This window comes from Bos indicus, chromosome 9 (genome assembly GCF_029378745.1).
Source record: "Bos indicus isolate NIAB-ARS_2022 breed Sahiwal x Tharparkar chromosome 9, NIAB-ARS_B.indTharparkar_mat_pri_1.0, whole genome shotgun sequence".
In the NCBI taxonomy this organism is placed as follows: Eukaryota; Metazoa; Chordata; class Mammalia; order Artiodactyla; family Bovidae; genus Bos; species Bos indicus.
In genome coordinates this window covers 9,404,501-9,419,250 of record NC_091768.1, presented here as the reverse complement: position 1 = coordinate 9,419,250, position 14,750 = coordinate 9,404,501, and the positions used below count along the sequence as shown (strand labels likewise).

Below are 14,750 nucleotides of genomic sequence, written 5' to 3'. Positions count from 1 at the left end.
GCTATTTCCAGAATCTTTGAACTATTTCATTTTCTGAGCCACGGTAAAGTCCAGTTATAAAAAAATAAAGTAACAGTTTTAAAACTTTTTTTATAGCCAGTTTTATATATATAGCATGCAATTTTTTTTAACCCTCCCCCATTTTTGTAATTGTCAGTTAATCTTCTTAAAGACAAGATATGAAAACTGCATTTTAGGTAAATATATTGGATCTACCCAAACAAGTGGCAGGGCAGCCTCTAGTTTCAATCATGCTGCATCCTTCAAAAATATTCTTGGAATTATTCATTTGGATTGTCTTTTGAGTCTGTCACTGATCTTTTAAATACTTCAGTGGTTGCTAGTATTTTTCCTTTTATGGCAGACTTAGTTGAACATAATTTATAGTCCCACCTGGATGAATACAGTGACTTAGTTGAACGTAATTTATAGTCCCACCTGGATGAATACAGTAGGGCATTACACTTCACCATACCATGTGGAAACAAAAACAGGGTGTGAATATGAGAGACGCAGGTTGTAAGGGGACCCAAGGTGATCCCAAAGGCAGGTGCAAATATGTTGCTAGGAACAGTAGGGAGCTGGGGAGAGTGGGGAGGAATGGGATTAAGTGTGAGCCAGTTTTCAAGAAGAATGCTTTCTGGGATAGAAACTCTTGCATGGCATCACTGACTCAATGAACATGAACTTGAGCAAACTCCAGGAGACAGTGAAGGACAGGGAAGCCTGGTGTGCTGCAGTTCATGTGGTCACAGAGTTAGACAGGACTTATTGACTGAACAATAAAAACCCTGCAGTGCTTGCTAAATAAAATATTTTCATGTGACTTTTACAATCATACTAAGACTAGACTTGACCTAAAACAGCTAAAGAAGGGGATGTCATCCTCCATACAGGATGCCTCTCTATGGAGTGGGTTAGCCACTCAGTCGTGCCCGACTCTTTGCAACCCTATGGCCTGCAGCCCACCAGGCTCCTCTGCCCATGGGATTTTATAGGCAAGGATACTTGAGTGGTTTGCCATGTGGACGGGTCTTTATTTTTTGTTGTTAGGTTCAACAATGAAACAGAGGGAAGCAGAGTGGCTTCTGGCCTTTTGAGGGATGGAGTGAGGGGATTGTTGGGAGGCTCTGGGTGCTAGTGGGTGTTGGCAGAGGTCAGTGGGTGGTGCAGAGATGTTAGGGCCCTTTCTTGTCTTCCTCATGTTCCTGCGATTGAAGTACAGGGCTTCCACTGACTTTCCTACCCTGGCTCACCCTGCAGGGCACCTGGTGAGGATAAATGGGCTCTTATTCATAAAGCCTGACCACAAAATTTTAATTAGAGCATCATGAATGAAGATCAAAATGATCCCTAGGGCTCCGAGAAATGATTTTAACCTTTCCTGGAGCACTTCCTATTCATTTGAAAAGACCTTGATGAGATTTAAAACATTTGACACCAGAGAGCAACAAAAATGATTGAGAGGCTTAAAGGGCTAGTTTATGAGGAAACATTAGCAGCAATAAAGCTCCGCTAATAACACCAGGCTGAGGGAAAACTCAGGCAGATGGCAGCTTAATACGAAGATACTGAAGCACATTGCCTGAGGATGAGAGCTCTGCCTTCTGAAGATTAAGAAACCTTGAACTATTACAAGAATAGAGAAACCCAACAAGCTTCTCAGAGCTATGTGGTACTGACACATTAGCACAGGTAATGGCTTTCCCTCCCCACGTGAAAGTGAGTTGGGAAGAAAAAAACAAAGGAAAAAGTTTAAAAGATGAAAATAAAGACAGGAGCATTCTTGAGGTGGGAGAGGAACAGATGGGTTAAAAAAAACTTTTTGGGGGGATTTTGCTTCTTAAACTGCGAGTTTCAGGAGTCACCCTGTGCTCCCAGCCCTTTTGGCGGTTGGTACCCGTGAGAACAACGTGAGATAAACTGAACTCACCGAGATTCCTGCCGCTCCCGGGGGGCCTGCCGGCCCTCGATCTCCCTGAAAAAAACATGTACTGCTTAGAATCAAACCCACTCAACCTCCACTGCCAAAACTGATGCTCAGATAATGATTTGGATTTGGTAAAGCTTCTTTTCGGAACTTTTAAATGTTGTCGATATTAGCTGGTGTGAAGCTAGAGGCCAGATGGGGAAAGGACAAAATAAGAACTGCAGTCAGTGGAACCTACTAAAGACTCCTCTCTCTCTTTTTTCCCCATAATACCAAAGCAAATAATAATACTAATGAAAATAAGCATTCATGGTATCATTTCTGTTAACCTATTCTTTAAGACAGAACCCCATAATACTTACAGGTAAAATTAGCCAATACATTTCTTCCATATATTCAAAAGTAACTTATTACCAATAATTAAAAGACTAAGACCTTGAATGTCTTCTGAAAAACTTTCAATAGATTCATCTCATTGGATGTAGGGTTAAAATGAATGTGTTTAGAACTAAGGATTTTGTAGTTTCTCCTCATGAGGCCAATAAGAAGACCTCTGGAATTTCTCTGAACAGTGGAATGACTCAACCTTTTTTCCAAAGGCAGTGTGGTATTTTAGATAAAGCTGACAAGGCTAAAAATACTTATGGTTATATATGGGGCAATAAAATGGCAATTTTTGTTGGGCAGAATCGACATTAAAAAACTTCGTAAGTTCACTGAGGGACATAAAAGAAGATTTGATTAAACGGAGAGAGATGTTTTGTTCTTGGAGGGCAAGACAGCGCTGTAAAGGTGTCATTGCGCCCAAACTAATTTATAAATTTAATGCAATTTTTACAAATTGCAGCTTGATCAAATGATATTAAAGTTCACTTGGGATAATAAATATACTTGAGGATAAGAGAAAAAGTAAAAGAAGAATAATAAAGACATTAGCAATACCATATTTCAGCATGCAATAAAGCTATAATAATTGAAATATGGAATATTGGCCCAAGATTAAGCAGTATATCAATGCAATATAACAGCAAGTTCAGGAACAGACCAACATTTACAATAGGGTTTTAGTAAAGAAAGGGCTGTATTATTCAACAAATAGTGCTAATAATTGAATAATTTCTTTGAAAAAGTCTAATTCCTCTCTTTGCATTATACTCCATATAAATTCTGTAAGATTAAACATAAAACTGAAAGGCAAGGACCAATTAGGATAAAGACTCCATCATATAATATAGAAGTAGTGTCTTCATTATATAAACCGTAGCTACAGTTAAAAAAAAAAAGAACTAGTATAAAAATGGGTGAAGGACCTAAACAGATAGTCCTCAGTTCACTTTGCTCTTTTAAACTGCAGGATTTTTACCCTGGAAATGAATGTACTGGGGCTTTTCATTCAATGGAAATATTTGCATATCTGATAAAGATGAAGTTAAGAGGGCTCCTGTCTGATCATATGGTCCTTCCAACGATTGGGTCTCACAGTACTTTGAATCAGTCTAATTTAATTATCTGGCAGAACTCTTATTTCCATAATTATACCTGAAACCTAATCAAAAACAGTATCTCTCTGTAACCTCCACTGCCTGCATTCCAAGCTTGGACCACCATCTTCCATCATTGTAAATCACTCCCTTGAGTACCTTGAACCCCCCAAAATTTTGATGTCACAAAGACCTCTCTACCATCCCTGGTAGAAAAGTTTTCATGCTCCTTCACTCCCTAGATGGCCCCTCTTACTTGTGTATCTAGTTTAGATCCCATGGTCACTGGTTATAATCACTCCCTATATATACTGCTGGCTCACAGTTCCATCCGCACGTCTCTCACTTATTTGTCAAAACGGGAACTTGTTTAAACCCAGCTCCCCTCCTGCTCTGTGCGCATGGACACAATCTCACTGACTGGTTTCATTTCAGTTCATGACCATGAGTCTCGAGGGGCTTCTGCTCAGCCACCACACTCTGTGGTTCCTGGACTTGCCCTCTCGTAGAAGACCTTTTCCTCAAACTTCCAAACTCTTCTCCCTACCTCACTCTCAGATGAGACCTCTGGTCCCTGCATCTCAGTCTCCCTTGCTCACCCCCTGCTTTCTTCCTGATCTTAATATTGGAGGGCTTCAAGGCTCAGTCTGTGATCCTCTTCTCTTTAAAAAAAAATCTACTGTCATTCTCTTGGCGATCTTTTCCAGGCTCTTGACTTTCAGATAGCACCTATAGGCTTACACAATCAATTTATATCTGCACTTAGACCTCTTTTTAAACTCTACACCTTTCTATTGTACCACCTACTCCAGTACCCCCACTATGCTGTCTAGTAGATAATTCCCATAATTGGTCCCATGTCCAAAATTATACTATGGATCATTCTCATCCTACCCTCTCTGAACAGACTCTGTGTAGAGCTTTCCTCATTTCTGTTGATAACATGCCATCATCTCAGGTGCTCAGGTCAAGCACCTTGGAGCCATCCCTGACTCTTCTCTTAGACCCAGATCCCGTCAGCCCTATTGCCCTTCCTTCACAACATGTCCAGAGCCTCAGCCTCCTCAGGAGCTCCACTGATTCTGCTCTTGTCTGAGCCAACACCACTGCCCCATATATGGGTGTAGTCTGTGTCTTCCCTGTCCCATTGGGCTTCCCAGGCGGTGCTACTGGTAAAGAACCCGCTTGCCAATGCAGCAGATATAAGAGACATGGGTTCGATCCCTGGGTCAGGAAGATCCCCTGGAGGAGAGCATGGCAATCCACTCCAGTATTCTCGCCTGGAGAATCCCATGGACAGAGGAGCTTTCCTTACACTCCAGCTGCAGGTCTGTCACTTTTCTACTCAGAAGCCACCACTGGCTCCATATTTCACTCAGAGTGAGAGAGAAAGTCTTTACGATGGCTGATAAGCCCCTTTATTAATTAGTGCTTCTCAAATTACCTGTGGTGAAGGAGCAATTTACTTGCTTATTTATTTTCTAATGCATCATGAACCAACGTGGGTCACATGTTTGCATATTATGGCCATGTCAAAAGTCAAGTTGTTTACATGCTTGCTCTCCATCTGTGTGCTTACCCTGCCTCCAAACCCATGACAAAACTTGCAGACTGGCCCTGGTCCTCCATGGGCCAGCAAGCAGCACTGCTGGGCAGGGCTGCCCCTCACCTCCACCCCACCTCTCTGACCTGATCTCCTAGCATGCTTCCCTCGCTCACTCGCGGGTCTCCTTGAATGTACAGGATTGTTCCCATCTCAGGGCATTTAAGACCTTCTTTTTCTAGTTGTATATATTTAAGGTATACAGTTTGATGATGTGATATACATATATATTGGTAAACGATCACCATAATCAAGCTAATTCACATCTCCATCACCTCTCACAGGTCACTGTGTGTGTGTCTGTGTGTGTGTGGAGAACACTTAGCAAATTTCAAGCATACATTTAGTATTGTTACCTAGCATCACCCTGCTATACATTAAATCTCAAGAACTTACTCATCTTGCCTGGAACTTTCTTCCTTCTGGCTTCAGGGGTTTAGCTAACTCACCATCCCCCCACCCCTTCCAAGTCTGCTTAGTTCCTGATTTCTCAGACCACCTGATTTAAAATCACACCCTCCCCTTCTGCACTCCTGATGCCCTTTAATTGCCTCTACTTTTTCTTTCTTTCCACAGCACTTACTAACAAGATTATTAATTATTTGTATTTATTCTCTTAAGTTTCTGTATTTCCCGCTTAGAACATAATTTTCACAAGGACAGAGATTTCTGTCTATTTTGTTCTCTTAGGTATCCTCAAACCTAAAACAGCTCCTGGCCCAATGGTAGGTGCTCAGTAAACATTTTTGAATGTTGACCTGGTGAGCACACGCTGAACCCTGCACTTACCTTTATACCAGGAAATCCTTCTAGTCCTGGCAACCCCATTGCACCAGGTTCTCCCTGTTAAATATGAACATAAGAACACAAAAGCAACAATCAAAGGTTTTTAAATCATTCATTTCAAAAGCAAGGATTTTTTATTTTTTTGCCTAGAAAGTACTCTCTCAAATACTGATTGGTAATTTAGCAAGCAAACAGTATGCTCTCTTTTCAAGCATCTGTATTCTTGCATTTGGTATTTGAAAATAGTTAGAAAATAAAGCTATTCCCTGAAGTATGAGTATTTTTTCTAATTAACTGTTTTTATTGTGATTAAGAATCTGCTCTGAATGAATTCCTCTAGTCAGTGATAACTCCAATTTCAATAAGAGATAGAAGAAAAGGCTGGGCTTTAATAAACTTTGCATTTGTGAGGTACCTAAGGCTTCCAGATTGTCAGAAAACAAGACTAAAGATGGAGCTCTCAAACCAAAGTTTATCATCCCTCAATATTCCCTGGAGCTGGACATGAACTTTGGCACTTCAGAGGAGAGCCCCAGGGGCAGTTACTGCTGATGGGTCACTGAGAGGAGATGAGTAAGCCTTTCTATTAAAAAAATCTGTTACATATGCTGCTGTATGGTCACAGCTTACTGTAAACTTTAGGTCCTCAAGGAACCCATTTAGAAAGGTTAGGGTGAAGGAAGCTGCTAACTTATAACAATAAACATTATGGGTTTTAAATTAAGAGAGACTAAGTGGGTTGACATGGAACAACAGACTGGTTCCAAATAGGAAAAGGAGTACGTCAAGGCTGTATATTGTCACCCCACTTATTTAACTTATATGCAGAATACATCATGAGAAATGCTGGGCTGGAAGAAGCACAAGCTGGAATCAAGATTTCTGGGAGAAATATCAATAACCTCAGATATGCCCATGACACCACCCTTATGGCAGAAAGTGAAGAGGAACTTAAAAGCCTCTTGATGAAAGTGAAAGTGGAGAGTGAAAAAGTTGGCTTAAAGCTCAACATTCAGAAAACAAAGATCATGGCATCTGGTCCCATCACTTCATGGGAAATAGATGGGGAAACAGTGGGAACAGTGTCAGACTTTATTTTTCTGGGCTCCAAAATCACTGTAGATGGTGATTGCAGCCATGAAATTAAAAGGCGCTTACTCCTTGGAAGGAAAGTTATGACCAACCTAGATAGCATATTCAAAAGCAGAGACATCACTTTGTGAATGAAAGTCTGTCTAGTCAAGGCTATGGTTTTTCCAGCAGTCATGTATGGATGGGAAGTTGGACTGTGAAGAAAGCTGAGTGCTGAAGAATTGATGCTTTTGAACTGTGGTGTTGGAGAAGACTCTTGAGAGTGCCTTGGACTGCAAGGAGATCCAACCAGTCCATTCTGAAGGAGATCAGCCCTGGGATTTCTTTGGAAGGAATGATGCTAAAGCTTAAATTGCAGTACTTTGGCCACCTCATGCGAAGAGTTGACTCATTGGGAAAGACTCTGATGCTGGGAGGGATTGGGGGCAGGAGGAGAAGGGGACGACAGAGGATGAGATGGTTGGATGGCATCACTGACTCGATGGACATGAGTCTGAGTGAACTCGGGGATTTGGTGATGGACAGGGAGGCCTGGTGTGCTGTAATTCATGGGGTCGCAAGGAGTAGGACACGACTGAATGACTGAACTGAACTGAAGTGGTTTGATTGTTGTTGTTCTGTTACTAAGTCGTGTCCAATTTTGCAACCTCGTGGACTGTGGCATACCAGGCTTCCCTGTCCTTCACTATCTTTCACAGTTGGCTCAAATTGATGTCCATTGAGTCAGTGATGCTATCTAACCATCTCATCCTCTGTCGCCCTCTTCTCCTTTTGCTTTCAATCTTTCCCAGCATCAGGGTCTTTTCCAGTGAGTCAACTCTTCATATAAGGTGGCCAAAGTATTGGAGCTTCAGCATTAGTCCTTCCAATGAATATTCAGGGTTGATTTCCTTTAGGATTGACTGGTTTGATCTCTTTGCAGTCCAAGGGACTCTCAAGAGTCTTTCTTCAGCAACACAATTTGAAAGAATCAGTTTTTCAAGCCTAGCCTTCTTTACGGTCCAACTCTCATATCTGTACATGACTACTGGAAAAAGCATAGCTTTGACTAGACGGATCTTTGTCAGCAAGGTGATGTCTCCATTTTTTAATATTGCTTATGTTTGTCATAGCTTTCCTTCCCAGGAGCAAGATTCTTTTAGTGTCAAGGCTGCAGCCACTGTCCGCAGAAATTTTGGAGACCAAGAAAATAAATCTGCCACAATAAAATCTGTTTTTCTCTCCTATTTGCCATGAAGTGATGGGACCGGATGCCATGATCTTAGTTTTTTGAATGCTGAACTTCAGGCCAGCTTTTTCACTCTATTCTTTCACCCTCATCAAGAGGCTCTTTAGTTCCTCTTCACTTTTGGCCATTAGAGTGGTATCATCTGCTTATCTGAGGTTGTTGATATTTCTCCTGGAAATCTTGATTCCAGCTTGTGATGCATCCAGGCTGGCTTTTCGCATGATGTACTCTGCATGTAAGTTGAATAAGCAGCCTTGATGTACTCCTTTCCCAATTTTGAACCAGTCCATTGTTCCATGTCCAGTTCTAACTATTGCTTCTTGATCTGCATACAGGTTTCTTGGGAGACAGATTAAGTGGTCTGGTATGCCCATCTCTTTAAGAATTTTCCACAGTTTGCTGTGAACCATAAATTAATGTTAACTACAAATATATTCTCAGGACACTGGATACTTTCAACATAATCATATAGAAAATGTAGCTTTCCAAGTCCATTCTCTATAAATGTCCATTCTCTATAAATTTTTGCATGCCTAATGCTAATCTACTTCAAAAATACTACCAACACTAACTTCTATTATGAGTTATGATATTGTCCTTATTATGAGATGCTTAATGAGAAGCATATGATCTGGATACTTTCTTTGCTCCAAAAATCTTTTTAGACATCTACCAATATGTAACCTGCCAATCAGAAAAAAAGATGTTTAGATTCTATTCTGCATGAAGCTCTGTAATAGAGGCCTTGGGTCATTGACAAAGGAAATAAGCTCTTTGATTCTCCTTGTTTATATTCTCAGTTATCCTTAAGACAGAGGAATTGGTTGAACAGTGCTCAGCCAATCAACTGACATTTGTTTGAAAGTAGCTAATAATAAATATTTAATTGAAAACCAATTATAAATTGAATACCAAGGGAATGAAATGGATCACTTCAGGAAAGAATAAATTCAATCGGGGTGATTTTTATCTGCAATGTTTCACTGAGAAGATTAGAGACAGTGATGCAGATCTGGTAGCCTGGGGTTTGAAGGAGGCTGGAAGAGTAAATCTTCCCCCAAAGCCCCAAGGGGAGTTTCCGTTGTCTATTCAGTGACCTGGTAGCTCAGCTGGTAAAGAATCCACCTGCAATGCGGGAGACCCTGGTTTGATTTCTGGGTTGGGAAGATCCGCTGGAGAAGCAATAGGCTACCCACTCCAGTATTCTTGGGTTTCCCTTGTGGCTCATCTAGTAAAGAATCCACCTGCAAGGGGGGAGCCCTGGGTTTGATCCGTTGGTTGGGAAGATCCTCTGGAGAAGGGAACAGCTTCCCACTCCAGTATTCTGGTCTGGAGAATTCCATGGACTGTATAGTCCATGGGGTCGCAAAGAGTCGGACACAACTGAACTTCACTTCACCCTATTCAGCGACCTGTGATTCCACCATTCTTGGCTTATCTCTGTGGTATGAGGTAGTATTTCTCTACCTAGGGGCAACTGGTAACATGAATTCCAAAGGAATAATCTAAAGTTTCATCTAAGATAAACCTGAAGGAGTACACAGTGGTTAATTTCATGATTTCACATTTTATGATTCCAATTTTGTGCTTCACCCACTTAATTCACGCCTCTAAAAGCAAGGAACAGCCTTCACTTAGTGTTTATTCTTTATCCTTTGTTGCAGCTAAGAAAAATCAAAGCCTCATCTCTTCAGATTCTACTCACATCTATCTACATTTTTGTTACCACCACTTTCCAATCCAAATAAATATAACTTATCCTTTATTATTATATGTTTTTCTCACCTAATGAAAAAACTTTGGTGTTTTGGGGAAGGCAGTGAGAAGCCTGTGTGCTCCTAAATGATCCAGAAGGGATGTGTGTGTGTGTGTGAGAGAGAGAAGGAAATACCAAGAAGAAATTTTTATCAATAAGATGAAAGAAGACCGATATTGGAATGAAGGATATAGTGGATTAAAGCATTAAAAAATGTTACAGATAAAGAAAGCACAGCATGAGTAACAAAACAAAGGAAACTTCCACATAACATACTTGGAAAATGCTTCTAACTGGGTTAATTCATGATTTTAGGGGAAAACAAATCAGTTTTTAACTGCCTAACAATTACCACAACAAAAAGCTCTTTCATACATCTCCTTTGAAAATGTATTTAGATGCGAAAAGATTGCTTTTTATGGCTGTCCTGCTTGTTTAAAATGTATCCATCTAGTTTTACCAAACTCCACTGTAACGAAAGGGCCTTCAATCTCTTCTCACGGCAATGGAAAGTGCTTTGAAAATTTATATCGGTTTCAGGTACATCTGAGTTTCAAGCATATATCCAAAGGTCAAAGTACAGAGAAATGAAATATGAAGGACAGAGCATCTGCTTGTAAAGGACATGACAGATAAGTCAGCCAGGGAATAAAAGTAATCTAACTGCATTTGGCAGAACTTTTCCAGGGACACCTCATGGTTGAGGAGGATGCCTGACCGCAGTCATCATCCTTGGGGGGCTGGAGGACAGGATCTCTCCCCAGGCGGAAGGTTAACCTCCCGACACATCACTCGCAGTAAACGGGTTTATCACAGCTCACCAAATCTCCTCCAGAAAAACTGCCTCAGACTGAAAGTAAATAAACAGCCCCTATCTCTGTTGTCGTTGTTGGGAGCTATGGCAGACATCTTAAAGAATTTCTTTTCAATAAATATTTTTCTTTCATGATCCACTAATATTTTTCTTTCATGATCCACTTTCATGATCATCAGAATAGTTCTATTGGAAGAAAGTGCTCTATTTCTCAGGAGCTTTATATGTATCTCTTTCCAGCCCAGGGTGATTTCTCCAAATGCACTGATGGGGGAATGTCAAGGGCAGTGACATCAGGACTGAGGCTTTCTGAGATGAGGAGCGGGCCTGCTGCCTTCATGCTCACTGACACACATCTCAGAAGGAAGGCATTGCTCCTGAAGCTCTTCTAAACACTAATAAAGATGTATTTTCTAAATGACACAAAACACGGGAATATACATACCACTGGGCCAGGATCGCCTTTGGGGCCCTGTAAGAAAAATGTGAGAAGTCACCTTGAAAATAACGACTGAAGCAAAATCACAAACTATGAAGAATTTTTGTCCAATTTGCTTTAATACATGTAAAAATATGTGCAAGCCTTGCTTTGCTACCGTTTGGATTTGAAGCATAAGATGATGAAATCTAACTTGATAGAACTCCCATGATGGCGATCGCCTGGACGTTGATTTAGTTCTCAGATTTCCAAAATGTGACATCTCTACGCATAATGCAATTTTTCTTTATTTTGTGTACAATCTTATTATTATTGGTTTTATTTATTTCCTCCTGCAGAACATTTTGGTTATATTTCTAATGCATAATTTTCAGTGACCTTAGGATGTCTTTTTGTTGTGTATATGTGACTGTTCAGTGAAAATAGGCTTCATGATAAACAACTATACTCACAGGGGGGCCGGGGGGCCCTGGGTAACTGGGAGCGTTCACACCTCCCTTCAAAAGAGAAAGAAAAAGGTGAGACGAATTTGTAGTAACCTGGAACCAGAAAGTGACTTTACATAATTAGAAAAGTAAATACCTGGATTTTATATAAACTGCTCATTCCATTCCCTTCATTGAATGGTACACCCTTGAGGAGAAATGAGATACGGAATTATTCTTTTACGTTAACAGTGAGAGTCTCTAACTTTGTTGTTTTACCAAATGATATTTTTCCTATTCTATTTTAGAAACTGAGCTTAATGCTATCAGTAAAAATAACAGTGTTTCCATTTTTGGTTTTTCTAAAGCAAATGTAGAGGAAAAAATCCCAAAGGCATGCGAGCTCCACCTGGAGCACACACACACACTTTCTGCAGGACTGTGATGAATGTACTGATTTGACAGATGACACACTAATGTATTCAGAGGAAAATATTATTTGCTCATTAAAATTCAGTTTCTGAATTGCCTATTTATGCTAACTGTTTACAGCCTGCTGACCTGCAGGCCATAATACAGGAGTGCTGATGAAGATGTGAATAGGGAACAATTTGGCTACTGAAAGGTAATTTTTTCCCACAGTCTTTTCATACTGAATAGAAAATTAAGAGAAACAGGGGATACGATTTTATACACAACCCTGTGTGGATGTACTACAAAATTATATACTTTACAACAATAGGGAATAGAAACTTCCTAATAAAATTGATCTGTGAATCAAGTCCCAGGCTAACACTTTAAAGAGAACTCATTTGAGAGGCTTTCATAGTCATATATTTTAGCATTCAGGAAAAATTTGCACATGAAAATTTTAGTTCAGATCTTTTAGCCTTTTTTTTTAAAAAAAAATCCCCATAGAATCAATAACTTGCATTTTCCTTTACTGTGATTTCCACATTTTAGCTGCAAAACTGAAGGTCCTTCATTGCCCTGCTTTTGGACCATGGTAGCCAGCAGTGCTCAGGGCACGTGACCTGCGTGCATCCTGCAAACACTTGTGAAGGAAGGAAAAAAGCTTTGTTCATTTATTCCTTTAGTTCTTCACTCATCCATTTGACAATTCAATTCAGCAGTTTGACAAATGCTGAATGTCTACTGTATATAGTCCTGGAGGGCAAAGGATACTTTTGTCTGAGATTTCTAGGGCCAGGGTGGGAGGGTTCCCAGGAGAGACAGCATTTAATTTGTTTTGAAGAATAAATAGCTATGGAGAATCCAGGTGGGAGGAGGAAGGGCGATTTCTTAAGTCCATTGTAAAATACAGGTCCCCTTTGTGGGCTCCTGTTGCAGTTTGCTGTGCTGTCCACTAGGGAGGGAGTGCATTTTAGTGTTTGAGCCTCAGGTGCTGTCTGCCCTGCTTCCGTGTCAAGGGAGAAGGTAAGTAAAATGAAGAGCAGGTTTAGGAAAACAGATGCTGATGTCTTCACTGAAGTGTGCAAAGCACACAGACAAGCAACCTATCTTTGTTGTCTTCGGAATCTCAAGAAACTTACCAATGGAGAAAGCTAAGACATAAATCGGCACAACAACATACACTTCCTTTCTTTTGCTTTTTGGTGAAGACGGTATTTCAGGTGATGACTTGGGCCATTTCAGGGAGTTACCCAGTTTTCCTGGATGTTTCCCTTGTATATAAGAGGTGCACATGTTATTAAACTTTCGATTATTTTTCTCCAAAAAAAGTCACAGATGACTTCTGCCCGCTTTGGGTGAGTTTGGCTTCTTAAACTCTCCCTCTGAGGCCAATGGGAAGGAACATTCGGCGAGATGGAAGCTGAGATGCTGTTCAAGCGAGACCCCACTTGAGGGCAGACTTGCTCCAGGGAGAGGCACCTGTCTTCTCCCCAGCCTCCTGACAACATCTGTCTCAGCCCTGAGGAGAACACTGATGGCCCTTGTACATTTCATTCACTAAGCGCTGTATAAATAGAGTTTCCTAGCATCTCAGGCATCATGGATAGTAATAAACACACACAGCACAACACAATTTTTCTATCATCTCACAATGCTGGAAGGGATCTCTTTATGGCCCCTCTATTTTCCATGAATGAGGCTCATTGAGGTTAAATGACTTTTCCAGCATCCCCTCGGCAGGAAGTGGTGAGTCAGGCACCCCCAGGTGAACTGAGCCCACAGCAGGGAGGCCCACAGTATGCAAACCTGAGTGCTGTGCCTCAGGGCTGAGCTCACAGGGAGTCAGAGCTCCCCAAGCCATACTGGCTGCCATTCAAATTCATACATAAAACTCAGACGACTTTTATCCTTGAAGTCCAACACCTTTACAAAAGGCTTCCCCCCCACTTTTTCCATTATGATATGTTTATTGCAGGATACTGAATATAGTTCCTTGTGCTAGACAATAGGACTTTACTGCTTATAAAAAGCCTCAAGGAGAAGCATGCATTTATGTTTTAAACATGAAACGACTCACAGGTGGTCCAGGCGGTCCAGGTCTCCCAGGGGGCCCCTCACTGCCCTGCGAAGGGTAGACAGACCAACATCAGTGACAGACGTTTCTACCCCAGGTTTATGAACCAGACATTCTGAAACTGATATGACTTGCCATTTTGTCAGCCTTGCAAAGTCTTATTCAGCTCGGCTTTTTTCTTCACCTGGGGAATTACTAGCCCACAGGAAAGTTAAACGTCTTTTCCCACAGGCATTCAGATAGATCTTCAACGTTTGACCCCCATGGACAAAGCTTATTTTCAGATGGAGCCAGGCAACCAGGCGATGAGGTCCTGGGCTTTGAGCGCAACTGGGGGAACTCTCCCCACCTCGGGGTGCAAAGCAGACTTCCTGCAAGTGGGGATGGCTCAGGGACTCGGCTCTCTGGGGCAGATCCTCACCCCACCACCTTCATCTTTGGGGAACCAGAGGGGGCATCCACATACTTTAACTAAAGTGGAAAATAACAATCTGAGTTGTGTCTGCAGGGGGAGAAACCTCTCTCACTACCCAAGTTAATGTCAGGCGTGTCCCCTTGAGCAGAGGTGACCGAGGGACAGTGCTATTTAAAGGAAACATTCTATACAACATAAACAGCCTCAGACATTCTGCTTCCAAGCAAGGCAGACTGAAAACGACATCTTTGAAAAATGAATTCAAGCTGAAACTTGAAACTTGGGATTGACTT

The 14,750-nt window shown here is 41.2% G+C and overlaps 1 protein-coding gene across 2 annotated transcripts in view; it reads right to left on the bottom strand.

Annotated features, from left to right (window-relative positions):
- COL19A1 (collagen type XIX alpha 1 chain) overlaps window positions 1-14,750 on the bottom strand; it is a 452,305-nt gene that overhangs the window by 43,083 nt on the left and 394,472 nt on the right. For both annotated transcript variants that reach the window (XM_070795674.1, XM_070795673.1), the window contains 6 exons: window positions 14,046-14,090; window positions 11,712-11,762; window positions 11,582-11,626; window positions 11,136-11,162; window positions 5,804-5,857; window positions 1,934-1,978 (listed from right to left, as the gene is read on the bottom strand). In XM_070795674.1, the coding sequence (XP_070651775.1) occupies window positions 1,934-1,978; window positions 5,804-5,857; window positions 11,136-11,162; window positions 11,582-11,626; window positions 11,712-11,762; window positions 14,046-14,090 (267 nt within the window). The remainder of the gene's footprint in view (window positions 1-1,933; window positions 1,979-5,803; window positions 5,858-11,135; window positions 11,163-11,581; window positions 11,627-11,711; window positions 11,763-14,045; window positions 14,091-14,750) is intronic.